The following is a 19,978-nucleotide window of genomic DNA, read 5'->3' as shown; positions in this document are numbered from 1 at the left end:
TAGAAAGTTCGAGCAGGACAACGATGAGGAGATGACAACATGATGCCACACACGTCTGCCAAGGAAGTGGCACTCCAGAACCACCATCTCCATCTATCTCCCACCTTCAAAGTGGAGCAGCTCATTAAATGCTGACCTTTAAGCTTCTGTGTAATAGAATAAGGCATTTAGTCAATGATGGGAAATATCAATGTGAATTTCTTACAGTATAAGCTTTGGTTAGGCCAGTTAATTCAGAGATATTTGCTTCATAATAAACAAATGAAGGAGAAAATGTTTCATTTAGCTGTAAATACCCTAACCGGGTTACTGATCCGGTCATGTTTAGCACTGACTGACATGAGTTATGGCTTTCATGCTTGTCATGCCAAGCCATTAATGGGCCTCACACTAGGTCTGTGGTCAGTGACCGAGGCGTCTTTGTGCGGGATCACCTACGGGTCGAGATCTCCTGTTTCTGCAGCTCGTGGTCTGATGATCGATAAGTGGATTCTCTAAAGAGAGAAGACCTTGACTTAAGCAGTTGTGTTGTAGGTTGGAGGCTTGTTGGTATGGAGGATTTGCTGTTTTGTTTCTGTTCGTTTTTCTGGGTCCTGAGGTATTAATTTATTTGTAGCTGACAGTTCACTCCAGAGCTGATGATCAATTATAGATTTAGTGCTGTAAGGCAATCACGAGGGATCAGAGAGCGTATTTCAACCTTCAGGAGATCGGATCTCTCATCATTACCTTGACATTGACTCTAGGGTGTTAGGAAGGCTGCTCCAACCAGCTGTCGAACGTTTAATTCAAGAGGATCAGTGTGGCTTTTGCCTGGGAACAGTGGACTGCCTTGCTGAGGGCTGATAGGACTTTGATTGTCCAGTCCATGTGAGCTTATCACCTTCTCCCAAGGCATTTAAAGAGTATTTGGATGGGATTGTAGCAGGAATAAAAGGTGCTAGTGTTGCTTTTACGAGTGATCCAGTGTTTCTTTCATTAAATTAAGATGTCCAGTTTGGGTCAGACTCAACCAGGACTGCTCTGTGCCTCTGATCCTGTTTGTGGTGTTTATGGACAGGACTTGAAGTCATAGCTGTGGAGAAGAGAGTGTCTGGCTTAGGAACCTCAGGATCTGATCTTTTCATCTTTTCAGATGCTGTGGTTGTGTCTTCTGTCACGGAGTGACATTTTTGGACTCTGTTTGTGGCTTTGTGTTTGTTTACCTTTTGCTTAGATTTTTCTATTTTGGTTTTTGCATAATGTTTTCTTTTCTCCCTCTTCTGCCTCCTAGTGTTTACTATTTAAGTTCTTTTATGGTTGTTTTCTTATTACTTTGTATGGTTTATTATTATTATTATTGTAATTATTATAGTTCTTGGTCTTCCCTGGATTCTCTAGTTTTATTTCTCTTTAGTATCTTTGTGTTTAATTGTGTTTTATTATTTGTTCCTTTGCACTCTTCTTGTTTACTAGTTTATTTTTCTGTTTCCTTTCCAGTTATTTCAGTCAGTGTGGTTAGGTTTGTATTCCGGTTTTCTTTATGGGTTCTTTGTTCTCAGGTTATTATTGTTGTTCCTATGTTCCCTCTAGTTTCTCTGTTTACTTTAGTCATGATTATTCTAGTTTTCTTTTTCCCCATTTGATTATTTATCTTTGTCTATAGGTTTGCTTGGTCTGTGTTTCTGTTTATTAGTTACTTTGTCCATCCTCAGTCTTTATATTTGTTTCACCTGTTCCTTCTACCTCCCTGCCTCCTTGTCACACCTGTTCCCTGTTTTCTCTGATTACCTGCCCTTTGTTATCCCTCAGTATATTAGTTGGTTTTGTGTCATTGTTTGTTGCTGGTTCCTTGTGTTTGTCATACCCTGTTTTCTACCCACGTATTTGTGCTGAGTTTTTCCATGTTCCTGCAGAACTGATCTTGTAAGTGTTTGGATCAGGACTTTGTTTGTATCTGCAGTGCCTTGTTTGGTTTCTTTGATAACCTCTGGAAATAAAGCTGAAAACCTTTTACAACATGTTGCTGCCCAGCTCTTGTCTGCACTTTTGTCCGTCCGCAAACCACGCTATGACATTTTCCACCCTAAAACGGAGTGGCTCACACTGTGAAATGGTTGAGATGAGATTCTTGCTGGGAAGGATGGTTTTCAGCTACAGACATTCTTGGTTACCAGCTCCATCTTGGTTCCAATCCTCACCTGTGATCATGAGATGTGAATCATGATCAAGGAAATCAAATCCTGAATACAAGCAGCTGAAATTAGCTGCCTCTATAGGGCTCCACCTTAGAGATCCGATGAGGAGCTCCATCATCTAGGAAGAGCTCAGAGTACAGCTTCTGCTTCTGCCTGTTGAGGTGGTTCAGTCATCTGAACCACCATCAGAATATCAGAACGCTGAATAAACTGGTACTCCAAACTGGTACTTATTCTTTGAATAAGTTGTTTAACATCTCATTTTAGACTAATTTTAAAATATTTATAACAGCTGAGTTGGTTAGAAAAACAAGTAATGGGTAGAAATATCTTTCATGAGAGTAAGGTCTTCAGGTCTTCTTAGCCAGGAGCTTCTCATATTCAGATATTTATTTTTCTTACGGTGGATTAATTCTCTCCTTCTGTAAAACTACTGAAACCAATAAAGAGTTTGCATTTCATCGACCCGGTCAGACTTAAATATTTCATAAAGGTTACTGTGAAACTTCTCTGCAGTGTTCCATGTTGTTTGGATTAATGTTGATATATGATGTGAGCAGGGGTGAAAGTAGTTTTAAATTCTTGCTGGTACTTAGGGGCGGAGCTAGAGGGGGGGCTGGGGAGGCACTGGGGGCATATATGCACGCTCATATATATACATATATATATATATATGTGTGCGTGTGTGTGTGTGTGTGTTAATTATTACTTTCATTGGTGCCCCCTCAAGATCTCTCTCTCTCAGCAAAGTCCAAACTCAAACTAATTAAATTGTATCAATATTTTACTTTACTGAAGGCTGTCTGTATAAGGCAGAAATTAGAATCAATCACTTGACAATGTAGAATATATATATACGGTGGATTAATTCCACCGTATATATATACCGTATATGAATATATATATATATATATACATATACCGTATTTATATACATATATATATATCTATATATATATATATATATAGATATATATATATTTCAATTGTTAAAGAACGTCCATGTATGAAACAATGATAAACCATATTCTGACGCATGACCTTTCTTCAGTTTCCGTCTTTTCTTTTGAACAAAGAAGTTATTGTTCTCTGCATTGTGGTCAAATTTTGATTTCATTTATATAAAACATTTGACAGTTCGGTTGTTTTCGTGATTTTATTTAAAAGTCTGTAGATGCTAAGTGATTTGTAGTTCATCCTGTCCTAATGCAAGCGGCGGTTTTTTATGTCTGTGCACCACCTGTGTAAAATCTCCCAGTCCATCAAATCAAACGCACCGATTTCCTTGGCAACCGTTCTGTTTCGGAGGTAAGCGCGCATGCGCTCTCGTGTAGTGTATAAAATCTCTGGTCATAAGCGGTGTTTTCGAGCTGTACTGTATTGTTGTAATTCAGGAAAATAACATGAAACACAACTAGTTTCTCTCCCTGTTCTTTTAACTGGGGTATTTAGCATCGAGCAGACAGACATTAAACGTAGCGGTGCTCGTTTTAAACGCTGGCCGTTCATAAAAACCTCGAGCTCCGAGAGGAGAGAAGCAAAGCAAGAACATTGAGGTTCCAGCAAAGCAGAACAGTTCAGAAACTATCTGGAATGAGGGGAAAATAACTTTATTTATAAACAGATTAAGTCGTGTTGTAGACTACCTATTGGTAGCGGATCTGATCTTTGTGTGCTCGTGAATTCTTGCAGACATAACTGGTTCTGGATGACGGCTTCATAGCAGACAGCCGTTCTTTCCTCTTCCCGGTACTGCGTACCGGCGCTGAATCTTTTAGTGGTACGCAGTACCGGACCGTACCGGCTCACTTTCACCCTGGATGTGAGCAATGGAAACTAAAGTCAAATTTCGTGTTTGTGCACACAAACTTGGCCAATAAAGTTGATTCTGACTCAGGTGGTTCTTGGAACGTTTAAGGTTTGTTCAGAGAAAATGATCTCATAGATATGGAAGTGAGTTAGAGGAGATTCCTACATCCTAATAAATGTGCAGGTTTCCCTAAACATTGGGTGGATCTCTAAGGATTAAAGGAAGACAATGATCCAACCAGCGAGCGGTGCCTCTTACCCAGAGGAGTCTTCTCCAGCAGGTACAGGTAGCTGGCAAAGAAGTCGCTCTGGAGCTTGTGGTGCAGGTGGAAGGACATGCTGTGGCGACACATGGTGTCATCTGTCTCCTTCCAGCGGTCCCTGAACGCCTGGTGAGCCCCTTTGAACTCCAAGTTTGGTGAAGAGTTGTTGTTTTCATTTTCAAGTGTAATCTCCATGTTATTTTCTTTAGGTCCTGGTCTCCAGAAACTGTGTGAATGTGAAGGAGACTAAAGCTTTAGTGTCTGCAGCTCGTGTCTGAAACACTGATTCTCCAGTGGCTGCTATATCTGTCTGGCTGAGTGATCAACACGCCTGTGCTGGTGTTCAGTGATCAGCAGAGATCTTTTTCACTCTGGACATCCCTCTAGATTTACACATCACCTGCTGGGAGGGTGGGAGGTTTAAAGGCAGATGCCTTGAGTATAAAACCTCTCCTGACCAATGAGCATGCAGAAACACACGTCACTCCAGGGTTTAAAGGGTTGAAATTCCCACATATCCAGCAGGTTGACCTCAAACTCTGACAGCCATGACTTCACCATGGACTTTAGCTTAACGTTGTCTGTTTACACACAGCTCCAAACAGCAGCCATGACGTCTCTCAAGTCATTCTAGTTCCTTCATGCTTTTTCCTGTAGGTTAATAGTATAGAATGAGATGTTCTGGTTCCACTGAGAAACCTTTTAGATGAACAAGAATTGAAATGCATGATCTGTGCTGTGCAAACTGTGGGAATTTAGCACGAGTTTTGATGTTTTAGGCTGGAACACTTACAGAATGCCCTGAATATGTCAAGATTTTTAACCTCACCTCTCAGGTACAAACTGTCCACCATGCTGAGCTAGTACAGGGGTTGGACAATGAAACTGAAACACCTGTAATTTTAGTGTGGGAGGATTCATGGCTAAATTGGACCAGCCTGGTAGCCAGTCTTCATTGATTGCACATTGCACCAGTAAGAGCAGAGTGTGAAGGTTCAATTAGCAGGGTAAGAGCACAGTTTTGCTCAAAATATTGAAATGCACACAACATTATGGGTGACATACCAGAGTTCAAAGAGGACAAATTGTTGGTGCACGTCTTGCTGGCGCATCTGTGACCAAGACAGCAAGTCTTTGTGATGTATCAAGAGCCACGGTATCCAGGGTAATGTCAGCATACCACCAAGAAGGACGAACCACATCCAACAGGATTAACTGTGGACGCAAGAGGAAGCTGTCTGAAAGGGATGTTCGGGTGCTAACCCGGATTTTATCCAAAAAACATAAAACCACGGCTGCCCAAATCACGGTAGAATTAAATGTGCACCTCAACTCTCCTGTTTCCACCAGAACTGTCCGTCGGGAGCTCCACAGGGTCAATATACACGGCCGGGCTGCTATAGCCAAACCTTTGGTCACTCATGCCAATGCCAAACGTTGGTTTCAATGGTGCAAGGAGCGCAAATCTTGGGCTGTGGACAATGTGAAACATGTATTGTTCTCTGATGAGTCCACCTTTACTGTTTTCCCCACATCCGGGAGAGTTACGGTGTGGAGAAGCCCCAAAGAAGCGTACCACCCAGACTGTTGCATGCCCAGAGTGAAGCATGGGGGTGGATCAGTGATGGTTTGGGCTGCTATATCATGGCATTCCCTTGGCCCAATACTTGTGCTAGATGGGCGCGTCACTGCCAAGGACTACCGAACCATTCTTGAGGACCATGTGCATCCAATGGTTCAAACATTGTATCCTGAAGGCGGTGCCGTGTATCAGGATGACAATGCACCAATACACACAGCAAGACTGGTGAAAGATTGGTTTGATGAACATGAAAGTGAAGTTGAACATCTCCTATGGCCTGCACAGTCACCAGATCTAAATATTATTGAGCCACTTTGGGGTGTTTTGGAGGAGCGAGTCAGGAAACGTTTTCCTCCACCAGTATCACGTAGTGACCTGGCCACTATCCTGCAAGAAGAATGGCTTAAAATCCCTCTGACCACTGTGCAGGACTTGTATATGTCATTCCCAAGACGAGTTGACGCTGTATTGGCCGCAAAAGGAGGCCCTACACCATACTAATACAGGTCCTTCTCAAAATATTAGCATATTGTGATAAAGTTCATTATTTTCCATAATGTCATGATGAAAATTTAACATTCATATATTTTAGATTCATTGCACACTAACTGAAATATTTCAGGTCTTTTATTGTCTTAATACGGATGATTTTGGCATACAGCTCATGAAAACCCAAAATTCCTATCTCACAAAATTAGCATATCATTAAAAGGGTCTCTAAACGAGCTATGAACCTAATAATCTGAATCAACGAGTTAACTCTAAACACCTGCAAAAGATTCCTGAGGCCTTTAAAACTCCCAGCCTGGTTCATCACTCAAAACCCCAATCATGGATAAGACTGCCGACCTGACTGCTGTCCAGAAGGCCACTATTGACACCCTCAAGCAAGAGGGTAAGACACAGAAAGACATTTCTGAACGAATAGGCTGTTCCCAGAGTGCTGTATCAAGGCACCTCAGTGGGAAGTCTGTGGGAAGGAAAAAGTGTGGCAGAAAACGCTGCACAACAAGAAGAGGTGACCGGACCCTGAGGAAGATTGTGGAGAAGGGCCGATTCCAGACCTTGGGGGACCTGCGGAAGCAGTGGACTGAGTGTGGAGTAGAAACATCCAGAGCCACCGTGCACAGGCGTGTGCAGGAAATGGGCTACAGGTGCCGCATTCCCCAGGTCAAGCCACTTTTGAACCAGAAACAGTGGCAGAAGCGCCTGACCTGGGCTACAGAGAAGCAGCACTGGACTGTTGCTCAGTGGTCCAAAGTACTTTTTTCGGATGAAAGCAAATTCTGCATGTCATTCGGAAATCAAGGTGCCAGAGTCTGGAGGAAGACTGGGGAGAAGGAAATGCCAAAATGCCAGAAGTCCAGTGTCAAGTACCCACAGTCAGTGATGGTCTGGGGTGCCGTGTCAGCTGCTGGTGTTGGTCCACTGTGTTTTATCAAGGGCAGGGTCAATGCAGCTAGCTATCAGGAGATTTTGGAGCACTTCATGCTTCCATCTGCTGAAAAGCTTTATGGAGATGAAGATTTCATTTTTCCGCACGACCTGGCACCTGCTCACAGTGCCAAAACCACTGGTAAATGGTTTAGTGACCATGGTATCACTGTGCTCAATTGGCCTGCCAACTCTCCTGACCTGAACCCCATAGAGAATCTGTGGGATATTGTGAAGAGAACGTTGAGAGACTCAAGACCCAACACTCTGGATGAGCTAAAGGCCGCTATCGAAGCATCCTGGGCCTCCATAAGACCTCAGCAGTGCCACAGACTGATTGCCTCCATGCCACGCCGCATTGAAGCAGTCATTTCTGCCAAAGGATTCCCGACCAAGTATTGAGTGCATAACTGTACATGATTATTTGAAGGTTGACGTTTTTTGTATTAAAAACACTTTTCTTTTATTGGTCGGATGAAATATGCTAATTTTGTGAGATAGGAATTTTGGGTTTTCATGAGCTGTATGCCACAATCATCCGTATTAAGACAATAAAAGACCTGAAATATTTCAGTTAGTGTGCAATGAATCTAAAATATATGAATGTTAAATTTTCATCATGACATTATGGAAAATAATAACTTTATCACAATATGCTAATATTTTGAGAAGGACCTGTAAATTATTGTGGTCTAACACCAGGTGTTTCAGTTTCATTGTCCAACCCCTGTAAGTAATAGGACTGGACCTCAGGGCTGTGTCCTCGGCTCGCTCTTTAATTGCTCATGTTTCTCTGTGTAAATATAAAAAAGGAGTTTTCATAATTTTTCCCTAGAAAGTCTGACTTTATGAAAAGCGTTAATGCCAGCACTGGCTTTCTATACATTGTTGAACTGATATTTGTGTTGAATGTTTTTTATCAAACTTATAACACAGAAGACACAGAATATGCGCCGAACAAACTGTGTGCACTTTTATTCTATTGAATAATCAACGAAATTTGGAAAAGACACTATAAAACTAATTCATCACCTCAAACTCTGCTTGCATCTTATACCGTCCCAGTTTAACACAGAAGTGCAGACAGAACAAAATGTATTATTGTATGTTAATTGTTGTAAGACTTTGTCCCAAAATCATGAATGAATTATTGCAGTTTGTGAAACTGGTAAAGAAATAGCAGTTTAGGGAAAATGCATCAAAAATAAACCTGTGTTTTTGGAAGGTTTTTAAACATTTAAAACACGGTTTTACTCTGATTCTGCAACATCATTGATGTTCACTCATCTTCTCAATTTGGGTGGAGTAGATTAGCAAGAGCATCAATATAAGTACCTTCACTGGGGCTTTGTAGCAAAAGGTTCTTTATAAAAATGGACTGAAGATATTTTTGGGTATTTTTCTGCAGTTTATGTTTGCAGTTTATCTGTTGGTGCTAGTCTGCCTGGCCTTTAAAGGCAACAATCTTAAACCAAAATGGCTGGAGATCTGCTTGAGAAAAGTTCTTGCAGCACTAGAAATAACTGCATTTTTGACCTTTCACACAAATATTTTTTTTTGCCATGTTCATCACCACCCAAGGGCTCAATTTAGACAAGTGACATCAGCTGTCCACAGGGAGATCTGACTGGTGCTGAGACATGCAAATGCTTTCAGGATAGCAGATCTACCATATTACTGGATCAGTCCCACCTGGCAGTGTCTATTCATCATGATGGCACCAACTGTTGAATGATTCAAGCAAACTGATTTCATTTTGCTTGATCCTGACTTTTGATTTTGCAGGTTTCACATTTATTTGATATAAATGGGTCAGAGGAACCACCTTTGTAAAATCAGAAATCAGAGTACATGACAAGTTTGCCTAGCAACAAAAGCCAATGACTTTTGAACCCTGCTGCATACAGGAGATCTCTGAAGTATGTGGCCTCTGAATATTTAAGGCAGGGATGTCCAAAGTGCGGCCTGGGGGCCATTTGGGGCCCCTAGACTGATTTTGTGTGGCCCCCAACTGCATTTCGAGAATTATACAAGTAATAATGCAGCTACAATAATGCTTTATTTTTTATTATTATTATTAATTCAAATATTTTTACAATGGAAAATGGTTAGCCAAAAACTATTTGTCTTTTAATAAGCAAGGTTTTGGCATTCACTTTAATTTCTTAGTAGATAGGACCACACCTATCCAGTCAGTTTTAATCAAACATACTTTGGCACAAATCTACATTTTTATTAATTTATTAAACTTGCAAACAAGAGTGTCCCAAATCCTGTTTTTATGCTGAGAAAATACCCTTTTTTTCTTCAATCAAGCCCAAAAGAATTTTCAAACTGGATGTATTTCTTTTAATACGGCAAACCTGCAAAACCCCTTTTAAGTTATGGATCTAGAATGATTTCCACATCATTTTCCTACAAGTAAATGTGGCCATTTGTTTAATTAAAATATTGCATTCTTAGTGTATTGTTATTCACAATCAATGTTTTAGAACTGATTTTAAGATTTTAAAATCTTTTAATGGACTGGCACCTTGTTACTGGTATGTTTTAAATATAAACACTGCAGCTGGATCACTCAGGTCTTCTGAATAATGTCTTCATTTTGTTCCAGTTTGAAACATGGAGGACACCTGGCCCCTTGCACCTCTCCAACATTCGTTATTTTTAATACTTGTTTAAAAATCAGTTTCTATTCACTGGCTTTTAAATCTGTCTAAATTGCTGTGTTTTCCATCTGTGGTGTCATTCGTCTGTTTTTTGGTATTCTACATGCCCTTTGGTCAGCTCTTATTAATTTAAATGTGCTTAATAAATAAACTGACTTAACTTCATCCTTAAATGTATTTGGGATCATTCTTCTGTTGGAATGCTCTGACTGTTTCAGCCATTTAGCAGTTGATTTGAGATGAAAGTTTAAGAGTTTAGAGGAAGTCCTACTTATATTGTATCCCCTCCTCTTTGTGCAATCCACCAGTACCACAGGCAGCCAAACAACCCCACAGCATAATGCTATCACCACCATGCTCAATAATTTGAGTATTATCAGTTTCAAAAGTCTCAACTTGTCTCCTCAGAACAAATAGATCAATATTTGTCTTGTCTGACAAATAAAAAATCCTTCAGACGTCATTAGGCTTCTACATATGGATAGATGAACATATTTACTTGATATTGAAGATGTCTATTTTGGTGCAAAGTCTTTATTTTTTATTTGACATGCTATCAGTCAGTGGTGATATGAAACTGGTTGATATTTCAGGGTCTCACAGTTCATAGTTTACTTGAGCTTTACTGGTTAACTCTATTCTAAGTGGGGACAGTTTTAGGCCAGATGGTTGATACTTTCACAACAGAGCTGTTTTCTTGGAAAGTCATTTTTGTTGGAGCTGGTGTTAAACACTGGATGTCTCACTGGCTTCTCCTTACTGTTAGATCACCAATGCAAAAAGAGATACCTTGAGTCTGCATGAACTTGGTGTTGGCCCATGGTTTGTTTTCTTGGCAATACTGCCTCAATGAGCAGCACTTGTAACTCCAGGATATTGTCCAGATGGTTTGGCCTGTTTTAAAGTGAAAGTGTGAAAATGACCCAAACAAATTAACATGAGGTTAAAAAAAATGTCTGTCTGAGGAACTCGATTGGGCAGACCATGAGTCTAACATAGATAGTCTATGTTAGACATAGTTTTTGAAAATACCAAGTTAGCTGTTAGACTAGACGTATTTCTTTTGAGTCTAGGCAGCCATGTGTTTACTGAATCCATCAAACAAAAGTTGGGCAGTAGAAAGCCCAGCATGGGCCATGCTGGAGAAGAACTGACTCATTGAACCCTCGGTTTTACACACAGGAAGATCCTCCAACCACCAGCACAGATCCAGTTTATCCCTCACCCAGGTCAGGGGCTGCAGTGTCCCTGATGTTCACCTTCTGATTTCATTCTGCAGCCAGAGCATCCTTCATCTCTGCAGATGTCTTTCAGTCTAAAACAAGAACAGTTTGTCTTTCACATTCAGGGGCAATCAGGTAGATCCCCGTTGTTGTCTTGTTATAAATCTTACCCTCTGCTCCTTAAAGGTTCGACCCTGTTTCTTTAATTTTAAAAATAAAATAATTTCATCTATCCCTCATGGCATTAATCATACCGTCCAACACACCAAAAGTCTCCACAGATATCTCTGTGGTGTAGCACAGACAGTCATTGTGCCTAGAGGATCAACTGTGAAAATGTTCTTTCTTTATTGCTTAGCGGGGAATCGGCGGACAGCCACAGTCCTCAAAGGACAAAATCCCATTGAAAAGAGGCATAAAAGGAGAAAAATGTCTTTTGTTTCAACAAGGTTTACATGTTCTATTCATGTTAATTGATCACTGTTCATCATATGGAGTAAACAAGCTTGACTTTTCACTTTGTTTCGTCCATGTTGGATGGGATATGCAGTCATGGTAAAAAGAAAGTACACCCTCTGTCAGTTCTAAGGTTTTACACATCAGGATATTCTAAAAATAATAAAATCTTTACCAGGAACTTAAATTATTTAAATCTAATCTCATTTGTACAAAAACACAACAGATTACACACAGTCAAACACCTCCGACCAACTGTAAAGTATGGTGGTGGAGGGCTGAAAATTTGGGCTTGTTCAACAGCCACATGACCTGGGCACCTTGAGGTCACTCGCTCAAACATGAGCTCCTCTTTTAGCAGAGTAGTCAAGAGTCCAATGTGAGGCCATCTGTCCGACAGCTGATGTTTGGTCCAAACTGGGTCATCAGCAGCAAAGCTTCAAAACAATACCTAAATAACACATGAATCAAAGTGTTGCAATGGTCTAGTTAAAGCCTTAATCTAACTGATATGCGGTGGAGGGACCTTCAGAGAGCTGAGCCGAGACAAATGTCTGCAAACGATAGAGAGAAGAGAAGGCCTAAATTCCTCCACAACAATGTGGGAGACTGATCAAATCAGATAGAAACTTACTGCTCAAGGTGGTTCTACAAGCTGCAGAATCATGAGGTGTACCTTGTTTTCTCTCAAAGCTTTTCCATTTTGGCTTCATCTTTATTTAATAATGAATGACAGTGGAGGATAGGATCTGTTGGTTGTTTTTATACTATTGATATTAAATTGAAATAATTATAAAAACCTGGTAAAGACCTGGGCCTGTAATCTCAAAGATCCTCAGAGTCTCTCAGAGAGCTCCTATTTTAGCCTAAACATTCCTGCCAATGTCTCCCAGCTTAAGACTGATTCAGTTCACTGCTGAGAGCAACACTGAGTGAGGAGACCACAGAACTTCCCATCTTAGTGAGAAGGTGGGGTTGACCCCGTTGGTAGGTGTGGTGCTGCTTCTAAGAGCTATGATTGGTTGTTGCAAAAAAACCGACAAAAAACAAAAACAAAAACAAATACACTCCCAGTAATCAGTGGAGAGAAATTAGCCGATGATAGAATTTAGACTGGATTTAGAAATGCTGAAATCATGATGATAAAATTTAGAGAAATGTAATTGATTGTCACACAGAATCAACATGTGTGAACGTAGCTTATTTACAAAACAAAACGGAGTAAAAAAGGTGGAGATCAGCGAAGTGAACAGAGGAGCAGAGCCTGCTGGTGGAGGAGAAGAGAGGAGTGTTAAAGGTAGATTTGGTTCTGGGATCACGGTGGGAACCAACAGACATTCCCAGTAGATCAATGCGTCGTTCCCTCTGCTTTCAGCATCAGCCTGGAATTTGAGCAGCTCTGGTTCCTGCTGCATTCAGAAGTTAGAGAGGAGATAGCAGCACCAGAGAACTTCTCCACAGACGGGGAGCGTTGGAGATGACCTTTTAGGCTGAGGCTGCTGACATCATCATGAACAATACAGCAGATTCACCTCATTTACATCTTCCTGCTCTGGATATAGAGCTCAGATTATTGGACTGTTGGATAGTTTAAATTTATGTATATATATTTTTTTGAGTTTTGCCATTTTTCCCCAAATGTATTTTTGAAAGCATTTTACAGTCTGTAAATATTTAAACAATTCTGTACAATATTGTTTGTAATTTTATTCACATTTTATTCATGGTTATTTATTATTACGGTATTTCTATTATTTATTGATAATGTCACCTTCCTAGAGGTTGACCTTTAACCTGTCCTGCTGCTGAAACTATTTCATTTCCTCCTAGAGGGATGATAAAGTTAATCTTATCTCTATATTAATAATTATATGATTGTTCTAGAAGTTTCTGTTCTCATTGACTCGACTGTTTAGGAGGTGGATCTCTGCACCATGGAGCTGGTAGCGTTTTATTCATTCACTGTTGTTCATTGGAGGAGAAGATCTCTCCTTTCTCTCTGTCTTTCCTCCATCTTCTCTGCTTCAGACACTCTTAGGTTCACTAAAGGTCCTCCTCACTGCTCTGAACATCTCTTCACGTTAGGAGCTCTCTGAAGACCTGAGATGATCCGTGAATAACTTATCTTACTCAGGGAAAATTCTAAGAAAATTTTAGATTTAGAAGATTTATCTGAGAATGAGCTACATTTAAAAAAACTTAGGATTCTTTGTGAATACGAGCCCTGATCCTTTTTATGATGTCCTAAAACAAAGTAACCTTACGATTGAATTAGGGTGTACTTTCTTTTGAACATGACTGTGTGGGGCTGAACACTAATATATTTTGCAGTGCTAAATATGAATAAAAACTGACTGACAAGTTTTATTCCAACTTTATCAAACGTATTTGTTTTATGAATGTAGTGTCATAAATCATAGTTTAAGGGGGGGCGGAAACATCTCGAGGCGCAGGGACTAGGCTGGTGTTTGTAACAGCCATACCGCCAGGGGGCAGCAGCGTTCACCTGCTTTGTTTCCGTTGATTGCCTCCCTGGCAACAGGCTGAGCAGACAAACAACATCCGCCCCCGTCTGCATCATCATCATCAGCACCAGGTGAAATTAATCAGAGGAAGATCACCTCCATGAGGCAGAGGTTTGATGTCTGACATGGAGAGTCAGCCGACAGGAGAGCCGCGGTTTCTGAAGAGGTAACAGCGGAAACATGACGTTAGAGGTCGGTTAAAGAGACGGCGCCGGTGGCGGGGACAGCTCTGTTCTGGTACCGTCACTGAGCATCCCAATAAGATGTTATTCTTAATAAATATTTTCTACGTGTAAAAGCCTGTTTTGGTCCATGACAAAAGATAAATTAGCTGAAACATGTTGCTATAGCAACAGCAGGTGTAATCGGTTATCTTCCTTCCTGCCTCTTTAAACTTAAATCCTTCAAAAATGTCATGTTTTATTGATTTCCACTGATTTTATGCAAATCTAACAACTCCCATACATTTTATATAGTATTTTCTGTCTAGCATATCTGTTTTTGTTTCATATATATTTAAACAGTTTTATGAAAATAGAAACTGACACTCGGGCTGAGATTAAAGTAAAAAATATTATGTATAAAATAGGGAGAGTATGATTCAATGAAACTGGCATTTAGCAGATAAAATATTTCAGAATACCAATGAGCACTTTTTTGTGAGGACTTAAGTTATGTAGGTGTGATATTTCTATGTTGATTTTTAATTCAATTCAAAGATACTTTATTGATCCCTGAGGGGAAATGAGAATTCCAGTACAACCCATCCAAACATACATCATGACACAAGACAAAGACAAAGAATGGAGATTTTTAGTTTTGAAAAATGAAATGAAATGAAAAAATCGTGGATACTTTTAATAGTATGGATTGCAATTAATGGTGCAAAAAAATTATAAATATTTGATTTTGGGGGTCAATGGCAAAAATACAGAAACATAAATGGGTAAAAATAGTAAATATATATTTCTGGAAAACATTGAAGAAAATAAATCCGAACACGAGCCCTCTCCTGGACTTACAGGGTCCTGGGATCTTTAGAAAAGTACCATGTGAGTTCCGGTGAAGGAACGTTAAGGGTCTAAATAGAACCCTGGAAGTTCTACAGAGTATCCTGGAAGTATACAAAATTGAGTGTCTGAAAAAATTTGAGTATAACATCAGATTAAGAAAAATAATATTTTAAACAGAAAAGTCTGTTCATCTCTCAATGCTTGGTCTGGGCACCTTTGGCATGAATTACTTCATCATGGAGGAGGTCAGGAAGTCCAAGTTGCTTTGATGGCAGCCTTCAGGTCATTTGCATTGTCGGTTCTGGTGTCTCTCATTTTCCTCGAGACCAGGGCTGTCAAACGCCAGTCCTCGAGGGCTGGTGTCCTGCAACGTTTTGATGTGTCCCAAGTCCAACACACCTTAATCAAATGACTGAATCATCTCCTGATGCACCCAAGTTCTCCAGAGTCCTGCTAATGACCTAATTATGTGATTCAGGTGTATTGACAGAGACTCATCTGAAAGCTGCAGGACACTGGGCCTCGAGGACTGGAGTTTGACACCTGTGACTTGGAGGCTCAGGAAGCTTTTGGAGGTGTTTGAAGTTGATTAGGTTGTGACACCAGAAGTGTCCAATAAACTTTTTCACAGTATTCTAATTTTCTCACACTAAAAGTTGGGTTGTGACACCAGGAGTTTCCAGTGTTGAACTTTTTTAACAATATTCAAATTTTTCAGAGGTACTTGGAGATTCTGTGACCCAGCAGTATCTTGAGTCCATTTTCTGTTTGTTTCTGGGGTTTTTTTTACCTCCAGGAGAGTGAAGGGATGCTCTCTGGATGTGCACCCAACTGAGAAGGCTCTTATCGTTCAGTATGAGGTGGAGGCAACTATCCTGGGAGATATGGGAGAACCAATGGTTGGAGAACGCAAAGAGTGTCAGAAAATGTGAGTAGAAAAACTCTGCTGTGGAGCATTTTAATTTAAATGATCCTGGTTTTTAGAACTCGTGTCAAACCAACTCTTCATCTCTTCTGGACTGTTTTAGTATTCGTCTGAAAAGCTTGAATGCCGACACAGACACATCCTCTCTGGCTCAGAAGGTAGTGGAGGAATGCCATCTGATCCATCAGTCCAAACTCCCCGAGGTGGAGCAGCTGCTCTTCTACCTGCAGAACCGCAAACAGACAAATGGTACCAAAGACCTTCTCAATTCCTTTTCAGCGTTTCTGCGCTTGTGGAAACCATTTATCTGTCAACTGTAGTTGGTCCTCATTTGTCCTTGGTGATGTAGATCATTCCTTTAACAGACTACCAGGAGAAGAAGAGCATCTCACCTCGAGACTTCAGACTATATGCAGGAGTGGAGGTAGGAGCAGATTGTGTTCTCCTCAGCGATGTGTGTGCGCTGCATCCCGGAGATAAACCTGTTAAATTCTCCTCCAGCTGGACGAGGAGGCAAGCATCAGCAGCATCGATGAGTACGTGGAGCTGCTGTATGAAGACCTCCAGGAGAAGATCCGAGGAGCCATGCTCATCTTCCAGCTGGCTCGCAACAAAGACAACCTGGAGGAGCTCATGCAGCACGGTAGCTTCCTGCAGTTTGTTTAGGGAAACGTTTTCAATCATGATAAATGAATTTAGTTTATTTAGTCACAGTCCGGCTCATATTCCATTTATATTCCTAACGTGATCTTCGGATTTGTGCTAAAATCTTTATATTTCTCCTGTTCTTTGTTCTAGTTTTGTTTCACATCAGACGTTTGCACCACAGAGTGAGTTCAATGGCTCATAATGAGCCATCTTGAGCTTGACCACTTCGCCATGGCAACACAGGCTGAACTTCACACAACCAGAATAGCATGGTATAAATGCTACAGTTCCTCATGCACAGTCAGGTCACATGTGTTCAGATGTTCAACACTGAATGAAGCAGATCTACCTGATAGTCCCCACATTAACCCACCATCTGTAATCTTAGGTCTGCTTGAAAGACCCAGAAATGTGATTAAAAGTCTGTTCTGCAACCGTCTCAGGAGAACAGAGGTTAGATTTTCAGCCAGCAGCGTCCCTGGAAAAGTCAGATGCCGTATTTGGGTGAAGACTGCTCAGTAATACTCCAGTGGATGTTATCACCTCCTAAACTCCTCCTCAGATTGGAAAGAAAACTCTGCTCAGCTCCAGCTCCTCTCCCATTGCGTGACAACCAGCTGGTTCCTCCTACAACAGCCTGGAGCCATCATCCTCCGCTGCCTCCATGAGCTGGCTCGGCTTCATTTGTTTCTGCCAGAAAGCTCCATCCCCGCCCTGCGTCTGTCGGGCCCCATCAGCCGAACCGCTGTTGACAAGAGTCGAGCATCCATGTGAACCCAGATGTCCAGGGTCAGGGTGGAAACAGGAGATGACTCCTGGAACAAACGTCCTCACATTCAGGAGCACCCATGACTCTAAATTCCCAGCAGCCTCCAAGCCTGAATGCATTCCCCAGCACTACAGGTCCTTCTCAAAATATTAGCATATTGTGATAAAGTTCATTATTTTCCATAATGTCATGATGAAAATTTAACAGTCATATATTATAGATTCATTGCACACTAACTGAAATATTTCAGGTCTTTTATTGTCTTAATACGGATGATTTTGGCATACAGCTCATGAAAACCCAAAATTCCTATCTCACAAAATTAGCATATTTCATCCGACCAATAAAAGAAAAGTGTTTTTAATACAAAAAACATCAACCTTCAAATAATCATGTACAGTTATGCACTCAATACTTGGTCGGGAATCCTTTGGCAGAAATGACTGCTTCAATGCGGCGTGGCATGGAGGCAATCAGCCTGTGGCACTGCTGAGGTCTTATGGAGGCCCAGGATGCTTCGATAGCGGCCTTTAGCTCATCCAGAGTGTTGGGTCTTGAGTCTCTCAACGTTCTCTTCACAATATCCCACAGATTCTCTATGGGGTTCAGGTCAGGAGAGTTGGCAGGCCAATTGAGCACAGTGATACCATGGTCAGTAAATCATTTACCAGTGGTTTTGGCACTGTGAGCAGGTGCCAGGTCGTGCTGAAAAATGAAATCTTCATCTCCATAAAGCTTTTCAGCAGATGGAAGCATGAAGTGCTCCAAAATCTCCTGATAGCTAGCTGCATTGACCCTGCCCTTGATAAAACACAGTGGACCAACACCAGCAGCTGACACGGCACCCCAGACCATCACTGACTGTGGGTACTTGACACTGGACTTCTGGCATTTTGGCATTTCCTTCTCCCCAGTCTTCCTCCAGACTCTGGCACCTTGATTTCCGAATGACATGCAGAATTTGCTTTCATCCGAAAAAAGTACTTTGGACCACTGAGCAACAGTCCAGTGCTGCTTCTCTGTAGCCCAGGTCAGGCGCTTCTGCCGCTGTTTCTGGTTCAAAAGTGGCTTGACCTGGGGAATGCGGCACCTGTAGCCCATTTCCTGCACACGCCTGTGCACGGTGGCTCTGGATGTTTCTACTCCAGACTCAGTCCACTGCTTCCGCAGGTCCCCCAAGGTCTGGAATCGGCCCTTCTCCACAATCTTCCTCAGGGTCCGGTCACCTCTTCTCGTTGTGCAGCGTTTTCTGCCACACTTTTTCCTTCCCACAGACTTCCCACTGAGGTGCCTTGATACAGCACTCTGGGAACAGCCTATTCGTTCAGAAATTTCTTTCTGTGTCTTACTCTCTTGCTTGAGGGTGTCAATAGTGGCCTTCTGGACAGCAGTCAGGTCGGCAGTCTTACCCATGATTGGGGTTTTGAGTGATGAACCAGGCTGGGAGTTTTAAAGGCCTCAGGAATCTTTTGCAGGTGTTTAGAGTTAACTCGTTGATTCAGATGATTAGGTTCATAGCTCGTTTAGAGACCCTTTTAATGATATGCTAATTTTGTGAGATAGGAATTTTGGGTTTTCATGAGCTGTATGCCAAAATCATCCGTATTAAGACAATAAAAGACCTGAAATATTTCAGTTAGTGTGCAATGAATCTAAAATATATGAATGTTCAATTTTCATCATTACATTATGGAAAATAATGAACTTTATCACAATATGCTAATATTTTGAGAAGGACCTGTACTTTAAGCTGTCCTCCAGCTGCACCTCCCTGCGATCGGAGCGTGTGTCCTGACTGACTCATGTTTGTGTTTCAGAGATAGCCCTCGGAGCCCTGGCCAGGTTGCTGAGAGAGGACTGGAAGCAGAGCGTGGACCTGGCAACAACCATCGTCTACGTTTTCTTCTGTTTCTCCAGGTAAACACAGAAAAACACTGACATTTTCCTTTCTGTAGTCTGGATGTGGTGCTGCCACCTCATTCAGGGAGGCAACACCATGCCGCGGGTATGATCAGGGTCAGGGAAGACGGTGAGAGTTGACAGGAAGATGGATGAAGATAAGTCCAGGACTGCAGAAGACCTGAGACTGGGGTGGAGGTTCACCTTTCAGCAAGACAACAACCCTAAAAATTCAGCCACTGCTACAATGGATGTTTTCGATCAAAGCAGATTCATGCGTTAGTACGGCCTAGTCAAAGTTCAGACCTACATCCAACTGAGTGTCTGTAGCAAGACTTGAAAACTGATGTGCTCCATTAAATCTGAACCCAACTTGAACCCTTCTCTCCATCTATAATATTCCTGTTTTATTTGGATTGTAAAAGCTAAGATCAGGAAACCCGAGCGGAAAATAATCACAGGTTCAGCTCCAGCTTCAATCTAACATCACTTCTATGTTCCAGCTGTACTCCTGCTGTCAGGTGAAGGTTTAGGAGCAAATCAGGATTTGTTGAAAGCTAAAAGTCTGTTGGAGCCGATTTCTCCT

General features: G+C 41.4%; 2 protein-coding genes across 6 annotated transcripts in view; one reads left to right on the top strand and one right to left on the bottom strand.

Annotated features, from left to right (window-relative positions):
- Nucleotides 1-4,648, bottom strand: part of ntmt2 (N-terminal Xaa-Pro-Lys N-methyltransferase) — a 19,269-nt gene extending 14,621 nt beyond the window's left edge. Inside the window, exon 1 of the mRNA XM_047374755.1 lies at nt 4,246-4,648. Coding sequence (XP_047230711.1) covers nt 4,246-4,444 — 199 coding nt within the window. The 5' untranslated portion in view covers nt 4,445-4,648. The remainder of the gene's footprint in view (nt 1-4,245) is intronic.
- A 9,453-nt stretch (nt 4,649-14,101) lies between these two features.
- Nucleotides 14,102-19,978, top strand: part of kifap3a (kinesin-associated protein 3a) — a 34,510-nt gene continuing 28,633 nt past the window's right edge. Inside the window, exons 1-6 of one of the 5 annotated variants that reach the window (XM_047374617.1) lie at nt 14,102-14,304; nt 15,948-16,079; nt 16,180-16,325; nt 16,442-16,500; nt 16,578-16,719; nt 19,311-19,410. In XM_047374617.1, the coding sequence (XP_047230573.1) occupies nt 14,255-14,304; nt 15,948-16,079; nt 16,180-16,325; nt 16,442-16,500; nt 16,578-16,719; nt 19,311-19,410 (629 nt within the window). In that variant the 5' untranslated portion in view covers nt 14,102-14,254. Of the gene's footprint in view, nt 14,376-15,947; nt 16,080-16,179; nt 16,326-16,425; nt 16,501-16,577; nt 16,720-17,055; nt 17,628-19,310; nt 19,411-19,978 lie in introns of those variants that run through there. The other 4 variants (XM_047374618.1, XM_047374620.1, XM_047374621.1 and 1 more) reach the window with 4 other exon arrangements.

Source organism: Girardinichthys multiradiatus, chromosome 9, assembly GCF_021462225.1.
Source record: "Girardinichthys multiradiatus isolate DD_20200921_A chromosome 9, DD_fGirMul_XY1, whole genome shotgun sequence".
Taxonomy (NCBI): Eukaryota; Metazoa; Chordata; class Actinopteri; order Cyprinodontiformes; family Goodeidae; genus Girardinichthys; species Girardinichthys multiradiatus.
This window is presented reverse-complemented; position numbering and strand designations above follow the sequence as displayed.